Source organism: Chroicocephalus ridibundus, chromosome 2 (genome assembly GCF_963924245.1).
Source record: "Chroicocephalus ridibundus chromosome 2, bChrRid1.1, whole genome shotgun sequence".
Classification (NCBI taxonomy): domain Eukaryota; kingdom Metazoa; phylum Chordata; class Aves; order Charadriiformes; family Laridae; genus Chroicocephalus; species Chroicocephalus ridibundus.
The window spans coordinates 132,868,969-132,892,437 of record NC_086285.1 but is presented as its reverse complement, the minus strand read 5'-3'; the positions used below and the strand labels follow the sequence as shown (position 1 = coordinate 132,892,437).

General features: G+C 41.9%; 1 protein-coding gene across 1 annotated transcript in view; it reads left to right on the top strand.

Moving 5' to 3' along the window:
• The window catches only part of SLCO5A1 (solute carrier organic anion transporter family member 5A1), an 84,922-nt gene that overhangs the window by 46,709 nt on the left and 14,744 nt on the right, over positions 1 to 23,469 (top strand). Inside the window, exons 4-6 of the mRNA XM_063327033.1 lie at positions 3,861 to 4,025; positions 8,849 to 9,047; positions 22,467 to 22,626. Coding sequence (XP_063183103.1) covers positions 3,861 to 4,025; positions 8,849 to 9,047; positions 22,467 to 22,626 — 524 coding nt within the window. The remainder of the gene's footprint in view (positions 1 to 3,860; positions 4,026 to 8,848; positions 9,048 to 22,466; positions 22,627 to 23,469) is intronic.

Genomic DNA, 23,469 nt, shown 5'->3' with positions numbered 1-23,469 from the left:
CCCCTGAGACCTCAGTGTGGATGCAGCCTCCTTCAAAGCTGGAGACCTAGATAGTGCTGTCCAGGCACGGAACACCATCAGAAAGGAGGTCTTTTGTCTGATATCTGCGTCACCCTAACAAGGGCTTTCCTGATGGGCTACAAGAGGACAGTGCTGTAGACTGGGATGGTTTATTCCCCTGGTTGTATTCGTTGCACAATCCTGGGCTAGATGCACAGGAACGGGGATAAAAGAAAATAAATTAAATTATGAAAAAGGAGATGAAGTCAATATTATTTGAGTTTTTATTGAAATTCTGTTTACAGTGCTGTAAGAGTTTTGCTCAGAGCAGTATTTACGAATATTTGTATTGCTCGTGTATTTTTCTTATGCTTTTCCCTCACCATGAGTCAAGCAGTTGTCCAGCACGCTAGGGAAAGAAAATGAATGCTGACTAGGGAAAAAATATTGTCAAAGACATGAAAGGAAGAAAATTGTCAGTAGAATAGCAAACCAGTCAGCAAGACAGGTTTCAATTTACTCTTAGTTACATATTAGGTTATTTAAAAAAAAAAAAAAAAAGGAAGAGGATGTTTAAGATTTGAATTACTGTCCAGAAGAGTAAACATGTTTGCAGACATACTAAAAGATCATTTCAGTTTTAGGAACGTAACCGGTAGAGATGTATTTTTTCAAATGACAGAATGAGGGAAACTGCAAGTTCTTAAAGGTTTGTTTCTGATGCACGCTTGCAAAAACAAGAGATGTTTTTTGAAGACCTCCTAAAAATCAGAACCTGACAGGTTTCATAATGGCCTTGAAAACAAATCCTAGGCCTGTGCTACTTACACAAAAATAATGTGACACCAAAATGTTTTAAATGCATGATTGATTATGTAGTACAAAGGATCCTTGAAATTTTTAGCATTCTTGCTTTTTACTAGAATTAGTGTGGCTGAAAGATATAGTGCCATTTTACTGTAGATTTTTAAATTCAGAAGTGTAAAACAGATTCTGCCACACAGGATTTGACTATAATCGTAGGTGGAAATCAGGGAAAAGCTAATTTTGAATATGTATTTTTATTTGCAAATTTCTTTACTATATAGCAACTTTTCCTTGTATGCCAGACAGTTGTGCTTTATAAGTCACAAGGAGCTTCAGCCCTCAACTGCTGCAAGTGGTATGTATCAGTGCAGCAAGCAGGAATAATCTCTCTTTATTTCATGCCAAAAATTACAGTAATCAGCAGAGCTTTTCCCTGAAGAATCCTTCACACGGGTGTAAGAGAACTTGTGCTTATTCCAAGACACTGAGTTTTATCTATCAGTAGAAATCCAATTTGAAAATACTAATTAGGTTTGAAATTAATAGTGACCTTTAAACTGAGTGCTGAGATTAGATACAAGTAGGAGTTGACAGAAAGTACAGCTCTACATCTGAACACCAGAGCAAAATGTTCGTTAGCTCTGCAGTTCTTTACCTGAGTAGTTCTTCAGTATCTTTAGATCAAAAATTCTAAACCACACACTTCCCTGAAGCTCAGTTTTACCTGGAAGACCAAAACTTTACCAGATGTGTTATTTGGACGAGGCCCTTTAAAATAATGGATTTAGCAAAGATCTTGGACTCAGCCCTTGTCCAATGACTTCCAGTTCATTTCTACAAAGAGCACTTTGTTCATCATCCTAATAAAATGATGTTTCTCTCTGTGATGTCCAGTCTTCTGAAAGTAACTCTCTTACTATTTTCTTCCACGTGTTTTCAGCACAGGTGAACAGCTGCCACCAAATAGCTCAGTTTCCAGCAGGGCCGATCCTGGCACCCCTCTTTCTGTTTGCTGACTCCTTTCTCACGGTGGCAGCAGCACAATCATCGCCGCTTGCTCCTGTTGCAGGGGGAGAAGCGCTCAGTCCTGTGCCCCGCGCCCAGGAAAATCCCAGGGAACAGCCCCACTGCATCCCTATGGCAACCTTTTTCTTAAACTGTGCTATCTAGCCCCATGAAAGGCTTTGCAAAAGCTGGGTTAGAGCATCTTCGTTTCTTTTTGCATCTAAGCCCCCATCAGCTAACCCAACCCAACCCAAGGCAACCCAAAAATAGACACAAAGCCGAAGCTGATGAGGTTTGAGGGCTGACATCTGATGGTATTGTAGATCTTTCATTTTTTTCCTCTCTTTCATTTCCTTTTGAACAATGAGATAAATTTCGATTTAGCTGTATTTTGAACATACAGCATATTTGCCACTAAATGCTATTTTATCTTTGTACATGCTACTGTAATGTAGTTACTGAGGTGGACAGTTGCATTACAGTTTCCCCATATTCATGTTGATATTATATGGTCTCATATTCCAGTTATCTTGTTTCTTTCTGTTCTTTTATTGCAAACAGTGCCACATTTTTTTTAAAAAAAAGCTGTAGGTGGTAAAAAACATTAAGATTCAAATATATGAGTGCTTCTTAATATGATTTATTCATTACTTATTTCCACCAAATTTTGTATTTAACATTGAATATGTTTCTTCATTGAGGCAGCAAGAGAGCATTTGACTACATTAAAATTATAAACCCTGTACTCGTAATGAATGCAGTATAGATTTTGACGACTGGCATAAGCTAAGACTGGGTGCAGTCAGACAACTTAGGTGCTAATTAGCAGCCTGACAAGTTCTGACAAGAAGAGAGTCTAAATTCTGTTTGCTTTTATACAGATAACCTACTGGAGTCAATGGAGAAAGTGAGACAGATTTTCGACTTGACATCTTTTAACATCAATAAAATTCTCACTCAGGAGTTCTTACTCAACATGTATTTCTAATGGGCGCTCTTGTCATTGAATTCAATGGGCTTTGATACAAGCAGCTTTCAATTTCTGTACAAAGCAAAAAGCAAATGAAAAGAACCCAAACCGTAGTAGGTTAGATAGAATACTTGAACAGAAAGTCTGATCTCAGTGGAAGAGCCAAGGAAATAAAGACATATTGAAAATCACACCATCTAATCTGAAAAAATTAAGTCTTGAATAGAGTTATCATTATCTTGTGATGATACTTTGACCTTACTACAGGACTGAATTAGAAGCATTGAAGTGTTTCTTTTAACTACAGTGCTGAGTGTCATGGGGTTTTGATATTTAATTTGAGGATAAATGCAATGTCTATGAATACTTTTTCAATTTAAGCTAATGATGTGCTCTCATTTTTAATTGCTTTTATCCCTACCGAGAATATGAGTTGTATGTAAGGTATGTTGAAATTCATTGATATCATTGACATCATTTTGTCAGTATGCTTTGTCTGCATCTATTGTAAATACTTCTAAATCGTGTAAAAAAATGTTTAATTAAAAATCTTTTGGTTCCCGTTTCAAACTGAAGTAGTATTATCCCAGCTTTCCAGGCGTGGTCCTTGAAGGAGAGAGTTACAGGGGGAGTACATGATCTGTTTTCCTCCTGTGGAGTGCAAAACTCAGTACTGTCAGTTCAGCAGTGTGATACGCATTATCTCATAGAAAATTTCAAAATAAGACATGAGAATAATTCCCAAACCACTACATTTTATTGCTGTTTTTTCTCTCCTTTATAGTGTTACAATGTAGACCTTATTTTTTCAGAGGGTTTTGTTAAAACAGACCTCAGTTGTGTTTGTGAAAAGTGGGACTGCAGCCCTGGGGCGGTGCAGTGAGATAGGGCAAGAGCAGGCAGCGAAGGCTGCAATCCCAAATATGCGCTCTCCCTTCCGCCTAGCAAATGTAGCCAGATGCTAGCAAGCCATTATTGCCAGGCCATCTCAAAGAAAATCAGTTTGTTTTGTTTCAGTTTGCTTTTGTTTCTCGCTCATTATTTATAACATTCGTTTGTCATTTTTGTCATTTTATAGAGCTTCCAAGAGCAGCTGTCAGGATCTTAAGCAACATGACATTCCTTTTTGTGAGTTTGTCATACACAGCTGAGAGTGCCATTGTCACAGCTTTTATTACCTTCATTCCCAAGTTCATCGAGTCACAGTTTGGCATCCCAGCTTCCAATGCCAGCATCTACACTGGTAAGGCATTGCCACGTAGTGTAATGTTGAAAGGGTTGGGGTTCTTTGACTAATGAAGTGAATCAATGTAGGAATGAACCAAAAACGTGCTTGTCAGAACAGGTGATTGGATCCAGCCTTGTGTGTTTGCTTAGATATTCAGGCTGTTCTTTGATGTTTGCTATATGTGTTTAGTAAAACGTGAACCCATTTATATTGTTAAAGGGCTGGTTTTTTTTACATAAGCCTAGACAGACATGTTAATGGTCTTCAGGGAGGAAAAATGCAACAAAAACAAGCTAGAAAACCCACAGGCATTACTGCGGTTTGTGTGCCTTAAAAGATCTTTTAAAGCTGTTCTTATTTTATGTGAATTTTACTTCGTCTTTGATCTTTAAAATATACTAATCTTTCTTTTTCCCCAGTGATGAGTTGTTTATCTGTCCCATCCTTCAGTTATCTCTCCCCTCCAGGCTGGTGGTTTTCTCCTTATTTACTTATTAACATTGAGCGCACAACGATCTAGTCTAGTCAGGAGAGCTCCCCAAATCCTCTCCCACCTGCCATTGCACATCTGAGGCCCCTCTTTTGCAGGAGTGGCACTTCCCCTGCTGCTCTAGCAATGTCCAACTTCTAACAGAGCTACAAACCACAAAATTTTGAGCTTCGTACTGCTCTACAGGAGGGAGAGATATGAATTTCCATAGGCAAAGGGGCCAAAACGTTGTGCAGAATTGGGGCCCATGTCATGCTGATCATCTCCCTTCTCTGCTAGCTGCATTGAAGACACTTGTCTTTATAAGCATCTTTTTGACTTCTCCATAATGCTTCCCATATAAAATAGCTGCTAATTGCTAGGCAGGTTAGTTCTTTGCTCACCCACGCTTCCAGATATCGCACCTGAGAAGGAGTGATGAAGTGGAGAGTGAGTTGTTGGAACAGGGGTGAAGTATGGGGTGAAGATGCCCAGGGGCATCAGTCAAGGAAAAGACAGGAAGTAGTAGAAGAGAGAGAGACAAAGACACAGACACCTCACAAGGGAATCACTTGTCACCTGTGGTGGCTGGAAGAAAAGCAAGGAGTCTTTCTAGGGCTCGGAGGGGAAATATCAGAGAAGCACCATGTGCTGACTTCTGTTTGAGAACTTGCTGGGATGAGATTTTCTTCAGGCCATGAAATCCCTGTGTTCTGTATATGAGGAGGAAACATGGACTGATGGGGCCGTGATTCTATCTGAAGCTTAGGGTAGCTACACACGCATAGGAGTTTTGCTGTAATGAGTCTTGATGGGATTTCTTCTCCATAACTAGCTTCATTCTCAGTATAAATCAGAAAAATTCTTGCCAGGCGAAACATTCAACAGTCAGTACATCAAAAGAGGAAAAAATGACATGACCCTATCCAGGGTGTGAAGCTATTAACACCTGTTGTTTTCCCTGTTATAAATTGCTTGATAAAGACTATTATAATAAGCCAGAAGAAGAAGAAGAAGAAATAGCTGGATGTGCAACACAGACAAGTGAGCACTGCTTCTGCAACCCCAAAGCCTAAACTTAGCATTAAAGTCAACAGTTGTTAGTAATTTTTTAAATTCTTTCTGTAGAAAAAATGGGAAAAGGAAACTTGGAGATTCTGTATTAGATTGCTACTAGATTGCTAAAAACTTCTGGTTAGCAAACGGAGGGCTTACATGTTATTTATATTACTACATCTGTAATTCATATGTACATTGCCATCTGAGTACATGTGGTTGCTGAATCTCTTTATGTTGCTGATGTAATTTTTTTATTGGTCATTTTCCATCTCAATGCATAAGCAGGGATTCTTTATTCAAGTCTCAATTTGTTTCTATTTTTAAACAAACCTTAATCATCAGCAAAAATGCTCTGTGCTAAACTTGACGTCCTGAACTCGTCCCTCTTGTGCTGCAGTCTTGTCTTGTTTGGAGTTTTGTTTTTGGTGTGTAGAGCAGGTGGCATTCAGCCTCCAGGCTTTCTCAAGTCCAAAGAAAAATGAACTTTGACTTTTGGTTACAGGTAGATCTTCGACAAATCCAGGTTAAAATTTCAAGTGCTTTGCTAGCGGATTTACTTGTGAAAAAAGAGAGTTACAATTCAAATAATTTGTAATTGGAAGAACTGCACACTATATATTATAAAGCACCACTCTGGTAACTTCTGCTAAAATGGTTATGAACACATTGGACCTACCTTTAGTTCTAGAAAAGATACAACATGTAGCTCAGACAGAATTGGTTTGAAGATCTCCATGACATTCCCTTTGGAAGTGTAGCCCGCTTAGCAGATATTTCTGTTCCCAGACTATTAGTAGCTGTTAAGATCATCTTGCTGCTGTGGAAAGCCTCAAGTGCCGCAGCATCCTGACAACAGCAAAAAGGACAAAGCTTGAAAATTGCTGACTGAAAGCCGATATTGCCTCGGAGCACTTGTACCCAGGAGTGTATTTGGCACACACACAATTCCTGTAAGCCAAACTGTCATAAAATGAAGGAGAGTGCAATGTAACAGCTTAGTATCAGATCTTAAGCTTTACTCCTCTAAATGCCTTTGAAAAAGAAGAGTGCATGTCCTGATTAGATGTACATGCTTTGCTTTGCCCTGGAAGCTCTTCTGGAAGCGCCCTGTAGTAACTGCGTTTCTTTGACAATACATCACTTCTGATTTCACATCCCCTGCAGAAAAAGAGGGGCATAAGGATGAAGAGTTTGTACTTAGGGCAAAAGAAACCTGTCAGGCTTCCTGACATGTAAGAAGGAACAAGCACTTCTTTCTGCTGCCTTCACCACAAACAGTGAAATCTGCTCCTGTCCTTCCAGTTTCTCCCAGAGAGAGCTTTTCCATCCCCAGCTCCGCTTTGCATGGAGGAATTCGTCTTTATCTTCTTCTGTGTAGGCTTTTCTTTACCTTTCCAGCCTCCTGAATGATAGCATGCCTTGGCGGGCAATTTTCTCATGTTCTTCTCATTTTTAATGTTCTGATCTTCATCGTGTGGCAGAGGATGGATAAAAACAGCAGCGCAATATAACTCACTAATGGAAGAACCACTAACCTAATGCCTCGCAGAATATTTACGTTCTCAGTTTTGACAAGGTACAAGACATAGACGCACAGGTTCTCAGTTCTAGTGAGAGGCTTTTCCATTCTCCCTGCCCTCAAGAGGGTAATAAAGAAAAGGTAAATTCAGGTCCAAAAGAGGTTAAGAACTCAAAGCTAAGCTGTAAGATGGAAGGAAGAAGAATAAAACACTGAGGTTAATTTATTGTCAGTAAACCCTTACCTTGGGCTAGATCCTTGGTTCGTATAACTGATGTGGCCATGGAATTGGTCCATGGAATTTGGTTCACCTGACAGGGGTGTTTTAGAAGGCATTGCAAGTGATCGCAGGCTGCCTTCAGCGTGGATGTGGGCTTCTCTGACACAGATTTCATAGAGCAGGGCATGCCTGGTAGACTCAGATGGCTGAGTTACCATTTTCACCCAGAGAGAACATTTTCAGTGCAAGTGAAAGGATTTGCATTCTCTCTTTCCCTTGTTCTTATTCAGTCATTGAAAGTGAGAGTTATAACAGCTCGGGAGAGATAACAGCTTTGAACTTTGTGAAAATCATTTAATTCCCCTGGGACTTGTACATTTAAATTCTGCTCTTACGAGAAAGAGTTTTGAGTCTGTGAAGGGTTATTATTAAGAATCTTCCTCATGAAATGACATTTTATTTTATAATGCTATTGGTGATGGCAGTATAATTAAGACGGCAACTATTTTTACCTCTTATTTTTACTTTCATGATCTCAAAATTTTAATAAATATAATGTCCCCTTCGCCTTTCAACAAATTAGGAGAGAATGACAATGTTTTGCAATAATATTAAAGATGTTTGCAAGTGATAGTCTCACTGGCTTCGTTAAAAACAAGACCAATATCTTTAAGAATTTGGGTTATAAGGTTTAGCTCCTTCTCCCTAGATGCAGCTGCCAAAAGTTGTTCAAATCCCATATTTATGTGGAATGCATCTTTATTAACAAAGACCTTATTTAAAGACCTTCTCACATGTCAGTGAGAAGCAAAAGCCAAGGGAAGTGACGAAGTGCAAGACATTCACTGACAACACCGCCTCAGGCTCTGGGAGGTGAGGACAGCCCCGTGACACGTTGCTGAACTGCCCCCTTAAAACTGCAGCAGCAGAGCGACAGAAATTTCATAGCCGTGTCTTTTCTGCCTTAAACTTACCCTAATACTAATTCTAGTATCTCCATTCCTTTAATCATGTTTGATCAGTTCACACTCCACAGGGCTGTGCTGAGATGAATGGGGCTGCCAATGTAGGCAAGTGCTATTCAGCTTGAGTAAAGTATCCAGAAGGCAGAATCTGCAGCCAGGCTCACGCGTGAGCTCCCAAGTGGGAACGCTTCTGGGGTCCTGCCTGAGGGTTCGCACTTGTGCTGCGCTGGAATTAATCATGAGAGTAGGAAGAGGAAGGTTTCGAGCCAAATCTGGATTTCTTCAAATTTTCAGTGATGAAACTGAAGCAATGTGTATCCTTTCTCCCCCTTCTAAAATAAATACAAAGCAATGGTTCTACTTGTAAGTACAATAGTTCTCTTATAGTGCTTTGGCTGCTGGTAATATCATAAGGAGGCTTTTATTAATTCTTTGACAGCACTCCAGAGGTTTGAAAAGTCTGACTCAGTTTGCTAGCAGAGAATCAGACAATGGGGATCTTAGTGCAGCATTTGTAGTCATCTAATTAGGGAATGAAACCAATATTTATGTTTTATACCATTTCTATAGGTCCTGTTTTAATGTTGCTCGATTTCTTCCTGGCAGGTGTGATTATTGTACCAAGTGCTGGTGTTGGTATTGTCCTAGGCGGCTACATTATAAAAAAATTGAAACTCGGTGCAAGAGAGTCTGCAAAGTTGGCTATGATCTGCAGCGGTGTGTCTCTGCTCTGCTTTTCAACTCTCTTCATTGTTGGATGTGAAAGCATTAATCTAGGGGGAATAAATATACCTTACACGACTGGGTAAGTATCTTGAAATCACCTGTAGCAAAACCAGCTTTTTCCAATAAGCCTGATAAAGAAACGTAAAAAATGCTGATGGCTGATGTATTGAAGAAGCCACATGTTCAAAAGAGAATTTGGTTAAGTATTGTGATATAAACACACACTGTTACTGCGTGGCCCTTAGGTTTTGCATCTAGTTTATAATGAAGCTTATGCAACAACTCACCTTTTCGAGGGATGGGAAAATGCATTACAATGGATTTCAGTGACTTTTACAGGAAAATAAGAATAGTATCCTCTGTAGATTGCTCAGAGTTTAGTTGGTGTTTCAAAATGTTTTCTTTTCTGCTCCTGAAAATTGTGAAAATACCGAAGGGATTATAAAGATTATTTCGGAATAGGTTTATTATCACCATAATACTGTCTTGGTTCTACAGTCCCCATTTAAGAGGAATCACTTGGACATGTGCTATCAATATTCATGGTGTACGCTGCTTCTGAACCCCTTGCTAGTTTTAGGAATGCCTTCCAGTGCTTGCTGGATCATCATCAAGACTTGGGCTAGATCATAACCCTTAAAGGTATATAGAGAATGAAGAAGGTTGTCATGAAAAAGAAGGTGTGGATGTAGGAAGGAATTGGGAGTGAGGGATTTAGGCTGTGACATTAAGAAATGCATGGAAGGGCATTTTTTAAAAATGAGGGATATTTGGAAGGAAGACAGTGTGGTAAAAGTTGTGGGAAGGTGTTTCACTGGAAGGTAGTTCCTCAGAAGCCTGATCATGAGCTTTTATTTTCTTTCATATTTTGGGGTTTGGAAGACAGTGTAGAAAAAGCAGGAAAAGAGATGATCAAATGGGGAAAGAAAAGAACTGCAGTGAGGCAGTGAGCATGCCAAGTGAAAAACAAAGAGGAAAAATGGGAAGCAAGGGAGGAAGAAAATAGGCACTGTTTATACAGAGAATATTTTGCCTTGCGTGTTGCTGGGTGTTACTACATTGCTGTCAAACCCTAATCCTAGAGCAAGGAAAACCAGCAACTGAAAGTCATGAGCTGATGGAAAGCTGGTTCACTGCTTTGTGTTCTTAATACTTAGAGATAAAACTTGGTGCTGAGGGGCTGACTGTAGAGGGGAGCAGCATGGCGATGTATCCTCGTCTGAGCAGAGTGGGCTGAAGAAGGAGAGAACGGGGGTGGGAAGGGGGTGGAATGCTGTCATTGTCCACCTTCTATTGATGTTTGCGACAGCCTGTGGGCGTAGATGAAAAAATGAAAATTTTTAGGAGTTAAAACATAAATTTCAGATAGCAGTTAATTGAACTGTGTGGCAAGTCAGAATGTCTCTGCCTGGCTAATGAGAAGGCTGTAGTTTCTGTTTGTGAAAAAGTGCTATTTAATTTAAATCTACTTCTAACCTGAAGACAAGGTGAACTATTGCTACGTAACATATAACCTTCACACTGGAATTGTAAGAATATCTAGTTTTTTGGTTTTTTTTCCCCAGTAAGTAATAACATTTGCAGTAAGTACATAGCATAAATTGAAAAAGGCATCTGTTCACAGCTGTTTCCAAAGTTTGTGGCAGCATTACTTCTTTACCATCTTCATCTAATTGTTCTTATTGAGAAAAGAGGTGAGGGATGGTAATAACAAAATTCTTCAAAGAGTTGAGGTATGTCAACTCTTTGAAATCAGTATAAAAACCAGTATGCGTAGACTGTAATGTCATCAGAAATTGAGAGTTACTGGCATGTTGTAAAGCATGGTTCAGGAGTTTGCAGCCCCAGCCCTATATGATTTTTTTTAATGCAGAAATCAAATCCAAATTTATTATCAAAATGATAATAAAGAAGCATCACTACACATAAATTCATCTTGAATATCTGACATGATAAACATTCTCTTAATCCTTATGGTCAGTATCCTCAGTTGATAGCTTCAAATCTTTTACTTGGTAGGCAACTCTTTAACTGAGACATCAAAGAAAGTTATTGTGCTTGTAACAAAAAAGCATTGCTTTCATTTTGAGGTTTAATAAAACACATACTTCATTCTCCAGTTCCAGTGCAGTGCAGCGTGATGGACATCAAAGCCAGTTGAACAGGACAGATGGGAGAGGAGAAGCAGTATAGCTACTTGGTTCAGCGTAAATGCCTTGCATGATGCTCTACCGTAACACGGCTATGCTGGGTCTGACGTCTGAGCTACCTGGGCTGGCAGCAGCCCAGACGTCTCAGCTGCATTGGGCAGTGGGGACATACCCTGCAGGAGAATCTTCTCTGGACAAACATGTTCATTTCTACTGTTCGGTTTTTTACATTTAAAAAGTAGTTGGTTTGGGGTTTTTTTTTGTGATGAACCGAGGCATAAACCAGTACAGAGGAGAGGGATAAGCTGGGTTTTAGTTAACATAGAAGTATGGGCGTAGCAGTACTCAGCAAAGTAGGCAATGATATTTCATAATTCAGTATGTTTCATAACTCAGTATTTTTCTAACTGTACCAGCTGGGAGGATGTGGATGGGACCTGGAGGCATGCACAGATTAGAATACATTTGCAAGGATTTTCTGCTGGTTTATGTTGGGCACAAGCAGTTTTGCTGTTGTTGTGTGTCATCAGCAGTTCTGTTATCAGGAAGGTCAAGGGCACCTCTGTATTCTATATACATCTCAGCATATTAGAACCTGTTGTTCCGTGCCCCAGCCTTGTCTCTGAAGGCATGTTTGATATTTGAACACAGTGTAAGGAGCCTTATGTCAAACTGCATTATGGCATCCCTTCTCTTGCACCATCACCAGCATCCAAATGGGAAGTTCTGAATCAGTGAATTGTCTCCCTTTCCAGACAGCTTTTGAAGATCTCCAAGGATGGAGACTCCACGGTCTCCCTGGGCAACCTGTACCAGTGCTCGCTCACCCTCACAGTTTCCTGACGTTCAGAGGGAACCTCCCATGTTTCAGTTTGTGCCATTGTCTCTGATCCTGGCACTGGGCACCACAGAAAAGAGCCTGGCTCTGTCTTCTTCGCACCCTCCCTTCAGATATTTATATACATTGATGGGATCCCCCTGAGCCTTCTCTTCTCTGGGCTGGACAGTCCCAGCTCTCTCAGCCTTTCCTCAAAGAAGAGATGCTCCAGGCCATTAAGCACCTTAGCGGCCCTTCACTGGATTCTGTCCAGTCCGTCCATGCCTCTCTTGTGCTGGGGAGGCCAGAACTGGACCCCGTACATCAGGTGTGGCCTCCCCAGTGCGGAATAAAGGGGAAACAGCAGAGATCAGCTGCTTTTGGTTGTTTGTAGACCTGTCTTTTCCATGTTTTGTGGTGCAAGGCAACTAAAACAGGCTCCATGGGGAACTTACTCATAGTGACAGATTCCTGGATTAGTTACGTTCCGTCTCTCACATTTCTGGTATGTAATGAATCAAAACAGACCCTTTTTGGTTGCTTTCTGTTGTTTTGGTGCAATTAAGGTTTAGTTAAAGCATGCAATTGACTTACTGAGGCACTTCGCATAAAAAAAAATAATTCTGTGCTTCCTCTTGTACCACCAGTTTGGGTTTCTGTTATTCTTCCATCTCTTTCAGTCCAATCAGCCAGTTGGATCCCTTAACTTGAAAGCAGTGACTAATTGGATCAGAACAATAACAACAAAGAAGGAATCCAGCTAACACAGTGAGAGGGTCCCTTGTTTGACAGCTACACAAAAATTGCATCATTCCTGTGATTCCAGCTGCTTGCCAACAAGGAGCTGCAGATCTCTGCCATCCAGAATGTCCTTCAATACCAAACCAAAAAATATCACTATCAATTTAAGATAATCTTTTTTATCATAGAGGCCAATATTAAGAGTATAGAAATTATGTGGTGAGGGGTTATCTCCTTTCCTTTGTATTTCCCTGGCCCTGTAGGTTGCTAGAGTGATTTAAATAAATAAGAATAAAACCATATGCAAATCAATTCTTTGTTTAGATGTTATCAAAATAGAGTCAGGCACTGTTTGTTTGTTTTTTTTTTTAAAACTGCACTTCATTTAGATTCCTCATGGGAAGAGGGTCCACCTTTTTTTTCCAGTATGTGTGCATTGACTGCCAGCACAATGAGGGTTCAGTCCAAGCGTGGGTATCTGAAATAACAGGTCACACAGCTCTAAAAACTCCAGGCGATAAATCTCGCCTTATACTTTCCCTTTTCTTACTTTTTTTCCTATACCACAAGCCTTCCACAGAGTACTAGTTGGAGAGCAGAACAGGATTTAGAAAAAAAAATGTTGGGAACTAGAGTCCCTTTTATCGTTAGTCACATCTAATAAAGGTCTCCTCTTTATTAGCTTTACCAGCATTGTGTCATGAAGACACAGAACAGTTTCCCCGAGAACTGAACAAATGGGATTTGTCAGATGGGATTCTGGGTTTTGTCCCAGCACACACGTTTAGCAAACTTGCAGTTGAATCTCACTAATGAAAGGAGCGGCGCCACTGTTTGTAATGGAAGGAATAGTTCAGGAAACGCTGTCGTCTGGGGCTGGTTTATGTTCCCGTGCTCCCGGGTGACGGGTGTGTGTCCTTGGCCGCTCAGGTGCAGCAGCGCTGCAAGTTGACAGCATCTGCAGCCGCTGAAACGAGCGGGGCAGCTGTTTCCCAGAGGAAGACTAAGTAGCTTCATTTCCATAAGACCCTGCTCTTTCTGACCCGTGCCGGCAAATCTGTGATGTGCTGTGCAGTAATTCAGGGATCGGTGCTCCGTTTTCCTTCGTGGAGAGTAGGCGGCCTCACAGTGTCAGAAGGCAGGATTGGTAGAGCACTTTGCTTCAGCTTATTGCTGGAAAAATACGTACCTTCGAGAAAAATGATCCCCTCCTGGGACAAGTGTTCATAGAAATCTGTTATAATATGTATAATATAGTAGATCACATGTGATGAAAATAGGGTTACATAGGTATGTGTCAGTAGAGATTTCATGTCCCCAGCATCTGAATTCATTCATCCTTCATTAGTTTCCCATCATCGAAAGAAGAGGGAACAATGAGTGGACAGTGAAGGTAATAAACATGAAAGCATGAACTTTTTACAACTGTCTGATAATGAGCTTTTGGAAACAGAGTTAATAGATGATTTTGTGTATTACAGGATGAAAAAAAAAATCTCTTTGAGTGCAAGGCAGTTACTGTAAACAACAAAAAAATTCCCCCAAATAAACCTTACAGTGATTTACTGAGGTACAAAAGGTGATGAAAGCTGGAGCGACACAGCTTGCAGTAGCTTGTTATTAATTTGAGCATATTTGCTTTGCGTGTCTGTAAACTTAAGGCTTCTTCTGGGGCAAACAAAAAAATTCCCCTGAGATTAAATTGTCACAGTGGTCTCGGTTCAGTTTCCAGTTTCATGCTTCTCATTTCTGGCATGCCTGATTTCATTCACCTTTATTTTTAAGCTGATTTCCTAACCTCCGTGTCACGGTAATGTTCTGCAGTGCAGCTGAAGCCAGTTAGCTACGGAAGCGGAGCGAGCCGGGGAGCTGGCTGTCCTGCCTCTGGAACAGCACAACCCATCTGCTGCTGAGAAGGGTGTTACGTGACGGGGGGATAAGAGGGCAGAAGAATGCGTTTCACGGGGTGGGAGAGGCTGGAGAGGGGAACCCGAGCTGTGCCGTTCCCGGCATCCTGGCCTGTCCCCGGACCTGTCCATGTGCAGGGCGGCAGAGCCCTGCTGGCAGCAGGGACATGGGCATGAGGGTCTCCCAGGCAGGCTGGGGAGCCACTGCTTACCCCAAGTATTCAGGCATCTGGGACATCCAGCCCAGCAGGCTGCCAAGGAGCTTGCAAAACTCCAAAAACGCTACCTCTCTTGTTGGCGTGAAAAACTTCTGTCACTGCGCTGCTGAAATCAGCACGTTCCTGAGGAATGTTGGGATGATTCGGTGTTTTCCATCAAAGAAGAGCTTCTGTTGAGAGATTACTGGAGAAAAGTCTGCCTGTTGCTATATGACTTGTTGCTGCATATTGCTCTCTGGAATCCAGCGTGATATAATAAGACAAGTTTCAGCTGATAGCTGAGAAGGCGACAGAACCAATATCAGTCCTGGATATTTAATTTCCTGCTCAAGCTGTGACTTGTTTCTAAAACTGTGCCTTGTTTGTTTATGGTGCAAGAAAGAAAACACTCAGAAAGGCTTTGGTTAACATCCAACTAGACCATAAAGTGTAAAGTTGCTTCAAGAGCTAAATTCGTGAACCTGATTTGTGTGATCAGTAGGCAGTCAATAAATATTTAAGAGCGAGTTCGTAACACTTACCGGCTGCAAAAGTGCCCAGCTGGAAAGACAAGCATATGCAGCAAAAGCAAATAGGGGTGTATAAACACATTAAAAATGAGTAAAGTGGAAGCCACTAAGCAGCAGTCGTGCTGCATAGTGTCACTGATGACAGGAGATGAGGTGACAGATGACATGGGTGACAGTCGCTGTGTGTGGAGTAGCTCCTGAGCTGAGTCTCTGATCTATTCGGGTGCCGAAGATGGGGGCAGAAGAACATCTCTTGTGGTCTGTGGGGTAGCTAGGATGCAGTAAGTCTGATCCTAGCTGTTTAACTTTGCAGCAGTCCTGCCCGCACATTACAGATGCGAAGGCAAGCAAACAGCAGCCCTCCTGAGGCTCTGCAACCCTGGCAGTCTGTGAGCCTGTGCACAGGGTCTCGGGGGTGCAGCCACAAACCCAATCCACATTCCTGTTCAGCTCCTGCCTGGCTGAGGAGGTGCTAAAATTCCCTGGATATCTACTGATCTGCTTAGAGCAGAGATACTTGAGCTAGTTTTGAACAGCAGTGGCCTCTCTGAGGCACTGTTGAGCAAGACCGAGAGCCGGGCAAACAAGGCAGCACAGTTAATTCGATATTACGCTGCAGTGCCCGGTGTGGAGACGTTGTGCATACCAACATAATTCCCGAGGCAAGGTTTTTGCTTACAGCGCGTGCGCAGGTACTCGTGCCCCGACAGAGCTCAGTACTTATCTCCATCTGGTTTTGCAGATTCTGCAGGGATCAAACTGGCATTTGTTCTCAGAAATTCAGGTCTTCTGGACTGGGGTACACAGGGACCACAGGCAGAGACAGGATGGTGCCTGCAGCTCCACTTACCACTTAGGAGTGAGAAGGCAAAGGGCAGAGTCTTCTGCTGGAGTTGGGGGTTTTCGTACATATATTCTATTCTCTGGAAGAGGCCTTTAAATTTCGCTCCTGCAACCTCTCCTCTTTATTGCATTCATCCATTCATAGATTACTTCAATATTCTTTGGAAGCCGGGTTTTCATATCTAATCAGTGGACTACTGGAGAATGAGGAGGACACTTTTTGCTTCCATTTGTGAAAAAAATGTCAGCTAGTTTAAAAGTATCAGGCAGTAAGAGGAAGAAGGGACAGCCTTGTGTCATGGAGCTAGGCAGATCCCACCTCCTGGGGGAGGATCCAGAAGCTGTGCCCCTCTGTGTGTTAAGGCCAGAGTGACTGTAGCCATGAGCCACAGCATCTTGCAGTCTGTGAAATGCTGGTGAAAGGTGGCACATGGAGTATCCAAAGTAACCTTTGTAAATAAGCTAATGACCCACCAAAAGGTTCTGGTACCTCTATAATAAAAGCCATGAGAAAAAAATAATCTAAAACAGCGTTCTCAAAGCACCACCTTTCTTCACTGTTCAGCTACCATACTCTCTTGCTATGAAGAGTCCCAAAACCATGCAGGTGACAGGCCTGGCCCTGTCTTCTGAGCCAAACTAGGTCTCTGCCTTTGTGACCACTGTGGAGAAGGTAGAGGAGTGCATTGACTGAAGAAGGACTTTGGGACATGTTTGAAATAAGTGAATTCTTTCCAAAACCCAGATTAAGTATATTTTGGACTCTTCAATCTCAGAGATTAGTATAGTTACCTATTCTCAAGGACTACTGAAGTGAAATAAACTATTGTTTGTATTTTGTTCAGAGGCCTCCAAGTAACCAAGCATAGACTCTTGTGTGGTTTTAGAAGATCCTATGCTAGAGAGCCAGGTAGGTGCAGGTGTTCAAGCTGCTGTGACTCAAAGATGGGAAGGAAGCATTTGAAATATGTCCAAATCCACAAGGAATGTATATGTGTTTCCCACTGATACCCACTTTATTAGCATTGGCCACTATATTTAACAGTTATTGCGGAGAAGGTAAGAACTGCCTGATAGTGTGTTTTTGCTAGGAAGTCAGGAAGTTGGTTGCTACAAAAGGTGCTCATCGTATGCATGGTAGCCTCTACCTAGCTATTTAGTCAGAGAAAATCTTGACTCAGAACTACTGATGTCTACTACAGAACTACAATAGCACCATAACTGCTATGGTGGATATAGGGGAAAAGAAAGGAGAAAAAATGAGGAATGTATAGAGATGCAGAAGAAAAAAAGACTACCCAAGAGGGGAACCTAACTTTAAACCTTCTGAAAGGAGATGTCCCTTGGAAGAAATGGCTTCAGTCCTGGTCCCTGCTCCGGATCTTGCTTGTAGATACAGCAGTAGAGAATTATTGATGAGGAGACATGGATAGGATTGGGATCATGTTCAGCTTCAGCAGGAAGGATGGAAAGAGATGCCATTCTGGAGCTTGCTGATAAGAACGTCATCAAGGAGATGTAAGTTTGAACCCCTTCAGGTTGAGGAGGACCTGGGACCCCAGTGTTCCCACCTCGGGCAACTGTAGAGCTGATGAAGAAGAGGAAGTTTCCTCTTCCACGTCAGAGGAGATCTGTTATAAATCCATGAAGTACGGTATTTCTGGAGAAGGCTATCAGCACAAAGGGGCAGCTTTTTGCTCCGTGTGTAGGAACTCACTGAGGTGTCTGCAGTGGGCACCAATATTCCTATACAGTGTCAGGGTGCAGTGTGTGTCCTCCCCTCTTCTAGGAGCTTGATCACCTGAGTTAAGGAGTTCAGCTGGCTGAGTCCGGGGTCAGCTCTGTCACTGATAAGAGCTGTTATGATCAAAGCTGGAGAGGAGGGCCTGCCCCTCCTTTCTCTTGAACTTGCTGTGTGATCACTGGACTGATCATTGTGATCATTGTATCTGGACCCAGTTCTGAGCTGGTCTTGCCATCGCTCTCAGCTCCCATCTCACCTTCCCTGGCCAGGGTGCCAGCCAAAAAGTCATAGGGAGGGAGGTCGGGCCCTCACTTTCCTGTTCTAAATTTTTGGAGATCTTAGAAGTGGCAGCTGTCTTGAATCCTTCCAGAAGCTGTCTTTCTGACTTTGGTATCTGAAAGGACAAAACTTCCAGGGTTTATGGGTTCCTTCAAAACTTCATGGGTTGCAAATTACAACCCATAAAGTACGTGGTTTAAAACTGGCCGTCTATCTTCGGAAAAACTTGTATATTGCAATACTGAATATTGCAGTGTCTAGCATTTGAGTACTTTGAGACACAAAATAGCATTTACAAGCCTAGAGTAGAGCTATGACAGAAACTAAGACTTACATTTAAGAGCAAATCCCAGAAAAAGAAAGCTACTTAAGCATCACAGGAAACTATAGATTGCAGTTCTGAAAACATAATGAAATGGTGTTTTTTCTAAGTAATGGGAGAAGCTTCGGGTGAAAACGTTGATGTCAGCTGCTTTTCAGTTGTCAGTGGCTTGGTATCTATCGCCTTATGCAGTGAAGAGGGAGCGCAGGTGCAGACTTCAGGAACCGTGATTTCTTTAGCCAGAAAGTTATTTAGAAAATACGAGCTAGGGCCCCTAGCCTCAGACAACCGTATCACTTGGAAATAGATGGGTATGAATAAGGTCATCCAGGTAACTTTTCCATTGGCTTAATGCATTCATGTTGCTGGCAGTATTTTAAACCCAGATAAAATTCCAAATGAGATGCAGAGCATTGAACCCCACTGCAGACTCTTGCTTTTCCATTTACTAAATTAATTTAGCAACCTGAAACAAGACAGAGAGCATGGCAAGTGTAGCAATAATAGGTATAAATATGATATGGGCCATTTAAAAGTTCATGCTTGTTATAATTTGGCTGCATAATGGCAGCAGAAGATAACTTAGGTTTCAAGGTGTCTGCATCTATATCTAAGCAGAACAGTTATTTTCGTTTTGGTACCTGAGCTAGCATGTTGAGTAATAGCATGGATAAAAGATAATACTTTATGCCTACACCTTCCGGCATAATTCCTTCAGATAATACTAGATGTGATTATATTAGATTAGTTAATATTAGATGTGGCTTATTTAATTGCAACTACAAGATCTCACTAGAGCTTGCAAATATTTTCCTGTTGGCCATAGGAACCCCTTAAGTTTGTTTTTTCAGGAGCCCTCATGTGTTCAGAGTTTACAAGCAAAGTTGTAGAAGTGGGGGCTGTCAGATAAAGCTAGTAAGAGCCAGATTCAAAACAAACAACAGCTCATGTAACAGGCTGCGCGCTACTGAAAAATCCCTGCTGTTGGATATTGTAGATGCAAAAAAATTTAATCTTAGCAGGAGAAGTACAGGGGAAAAAATGGGGTTTATTAACTAAAAAAAACACATCAAACTTAGAAAACATTTTGGGCTGAGACTCATTAGAGGCTGAGAGAATACTTTTCTGGGGGAAGTTAACTTGCCCTGTTCTTGCTTTTCCCTAGTCATCTTCTTATGGCTGCTGTTAGAGATAGGATACCGGTGAAGAGGCAACCGTGGTCTCAACAGACGTTTTTATGTTTCTAGAGGTTTTCACAGAAAATGTACACATACAAGAATAAGTTACAACTAGTCTTTAACCAGCCAAGGCAAAAAAGCAATGCTACAAAACTCATCTGAGCAATCCCAATAATTGAAAGGGCCAAAGGTAGTATAGTAGCTCTTCATAAACTAGTCCGAGGTTTTCAAGAAAATATGCTCATTAAAAGTAAATGGCTTTTCAGACCAGTTATTTGTCAGAAAAACGTGATATCATCAACTACTTCCTGATTAATGAAGAGCGCCTAGATAATAGAGATTGACATCTTACATCATCTGATATTAGCTCTACATACACTGGGTCCAATCATGCCATTCTGTTTTTAGTTTGGTAACAAACAAACTAATATCCATTCTGTCTTTCTTTAAATTTTTCATTTTAAGTCTCTCTGTTTCTCTATAATCAGAATTCGTATACACAGGAGTTTTTTTGTATATACAGGTTTTTACTATTCTTTTCTTTCAGTGAGGTTGCCTTTGTAGGTGCTAACACTTTTCCCCTTTTGCACTGTACTCCAAGCTTTTATTCTACCCAGGAATGTTAAAAGTCCAGTGTCACCTTGGGCTTTCCTTGGGAGTAGCTGGGTGTCTCCTCCAGGGTTTGTGCACAAAGCTGGGCTTTTCTAAATGACCTGAGAGTTGTTTTGGGCAGGGCTGAAATGATATGGTAGGTAAAGCAGGAGCTTGTTAATTTGATGGCTGTGTGACTTAGTCAACCTGAGTCAAAACCTGTGATGGCGACAGCTGGCAGTCAGTTGTAACCAGAGTTGATTTATTTCTACTGATACCAAAAAGCACCATTTGATCCGTGTGGGTTTTTTTCCCCCCCCTTATCTTCCGATGAAGAGTCTGTAATCTTACAGATATGGACTCTGCTGTTACTAGGGCCTTTGTCACTTCTGGATTGAGCTGCTAAATATGAGCCAGCAGTGTTCCCAGGTGCCCAAGAAGGCCAACAGCAGCCTGGCCTGTGTCAGGAACACTGTGGGGAGTGGGACTAGGGAAATGATCATCCCCCTGTACTTGTCACTGGTGAGGCCTCACCTCAAATACTGTGTCCAATTTGGGCCCTTCACTCCAGGAAAGACATGAGGTGCTGGAGTGTGTCCAGAGAAGGGCAACAAAGCTGGTGAGGGGTCTGGAGAACAAGTCTTACGAGGAGCGGCTGAGAGACCTGGGGTTGTTCAGCCTGGAGAAAAGGAGACCTTCTCGCTCTCTACAACTACCTGAAAGGAGATTGTAGCCAGGTGGGGGTCAGTCTCTTCTCCCAAGTAACAAGTCCTAGGACAAGAGGAAATGGCCTCAAGTTGCACCAGGGGAGGTTTAGATTGGATATTATGAAAAATTTTTACACTGAAAAGGTTATTAAGCATTGGAACAGGCTGCCCAGGGAAGTGGTTGAGTCACCATCCCTGGAGATATTTAAAAGATGGGTAGATGTGGTGCTTAGGGACATGATTTAGTGGTGATTTTTGTCAGTTTTGTTAGGTTGATGGTTGGACTAGATGATCTGAAAAGTCCCTTCCTATCTAGACAAGGCTGATACTAACTGATACAGTAAAGTAGAGCCACGGTGGGATTATATGTTTATAAAATCTTGATTCCAGCCACAAGTTGCACAGGGGCACAGTTGCATAGGGGCATTGACAATACTGGCTACCCATTGGCGGCTCAGGTTATCAGGTATTGGTTCTTAGGAGTTTGTCCTTAGCACCCAGGGCAGTGCCATTTTGTGAGACCAAAACTGCTTCTGGATGACCTGCTCTCTCCAGACAGGACCCAGATGTGCCATGCAGAGGTCTTAGCTGGAGGAGAGTGTGCATCAGGAGAGAGCTGTAGCTGCTTCATTCGGGCCTTGTTACATGAGCCACTGAGCTGAGATGAGTCCCATGGGCTACTGCTTTGGTTGGGGTCCCTTTGCATATTCATCCATGCCATGGTGAGGACGTGCCCAGGCTGGCATGGTGCTTGCCAGTGAGGAATTGATGCAGTTCCCTGCTGTAGCAGTCAAGATCTGTTCAGCCACCTGTTTAGAGCAGCAGTGACAGAGAGTGAAGAGCCTGCTTTTTCATGTCTGCATATCCTTCAGCTTTTGAAATTCCCTTCAGTTCCTTCTGAGCATACCACCAAATGCTTCTGGGGAAGACCTAGAAAGTTGTGCTTTGGCAAGATTTCGGGGAATTGTCTAGGCAAGCAGAGTAACCGTTCTTTTACAGACATTTAGTGGAAGCACAGCACTCATCCAGATCTAGAGAGATTCCTGTAGATGTCACATATATGTATAAATAATGCAAGCATTAAATTTTCTGAACAGTTGTTGGTATGTGGGAAGAGATACCTAATAGTTCACATAGTGCTTATACCTCATCACTGAGCCCTTCACTAGTAGTCAACAAATTGCTGCAGCTTAGGATAGACATATGAAATAGTGTTGTGTTAACTCTTAAAGGAAAAATACAACTATTATCCGGGCAAAAAAGATACTGTTTTTAAACTTTAGAATTATCTTTGTATTGCATTGATTATAGTTGATAGCAGGGATGCCTTGGATGTTGTTCTATGATTTTTAAATCATGTACATAGAGTTAATGCAGTCTTTCTCTGATAATCAACTATTAGTTCCAGAGGTAATGAGTAGGATGTTTTCTCCCTCTGAACAGCAGGATATCTGTGCTTGCTCTACTAGCATGTTCTTTTTCTTTTCTTCAGTCCCACTCTTGCCATGGCCCACAGGAATCTGACTGGGAGCTGTAATGTTAACTGTGGATGTAAGATTCATGAGTACGAGCCTGTCTGTGGATCAGATGGAATAACATATTTTAATCCTTGCCTAGCTGGCTGCATCAATGGTGGAAACCATAGCACAGGGGTAAGTCCTTCACCCACCCACATACAACCCGCGAGTAACCGTTCGGGACTGATGCAGATCGAAGACTGCTGTTTCTAGCACGAGAATCCCCCTGCTAAGCTCCAGAGAAGTTGCTCTGAAGCAGACTTGTGCATAAGTCTTTTGAAAGGCTGCTGGTGCTACTATTGCCTGGTCGCACCCCCCTTCCTTTCAGTTACGTACAAATTTGAGGCACAAGTTCATTTGTACCAGGTGAATCCTCCACCCAAGTGAGTGCGAAGTGCCACAGGGTGGGGAGGGCTGGTGTTTCCAGTACAGACTCTGAAGTCCCTGATGGCAGTGGCCTGCACGTCTCATGTTCCTACAGGGTTCCGAGAGGGGGCCTAGAGTCAGTGTCATCTAATTCGGCTTTCTGCTAACATAGGCAGCCATGTCGTCCTGTCTTACTGCGAGCTCATCAGTGTTACTCTTAAGAGTTGTTTTGGCTTTTTTTTTGCTCCCTCTCTGAATGGAATGAAGAACTTAACTCTTCAGGTTGGAAGTGTTTTAAACTCCTGTTTACATGTAGTTATGGCCTGTTTAAAGTCATTGGTGTTTGTGTCAGCCTCATCATTTTGTATGAGTAGCTGTTGCACCTGCACCAGTGTATTGATAGGTCTTTTGTTTGTGTGGCTAGACAAAGGCTGCCCAAGCATTCTGCTCTTGTAAAATAGTTTGGCCATTCTCATAGCCCTTCCCTAACCCTCCTCCAGGCTAAACAAACTGAATGTCATTGAACTCATGTAACTAGAACTTAAAGGATGTTAATAATCCACTTACTTTTTTGGAAATACGTTGCCTGTTACAGCCCAGTCTTCCAGTTAT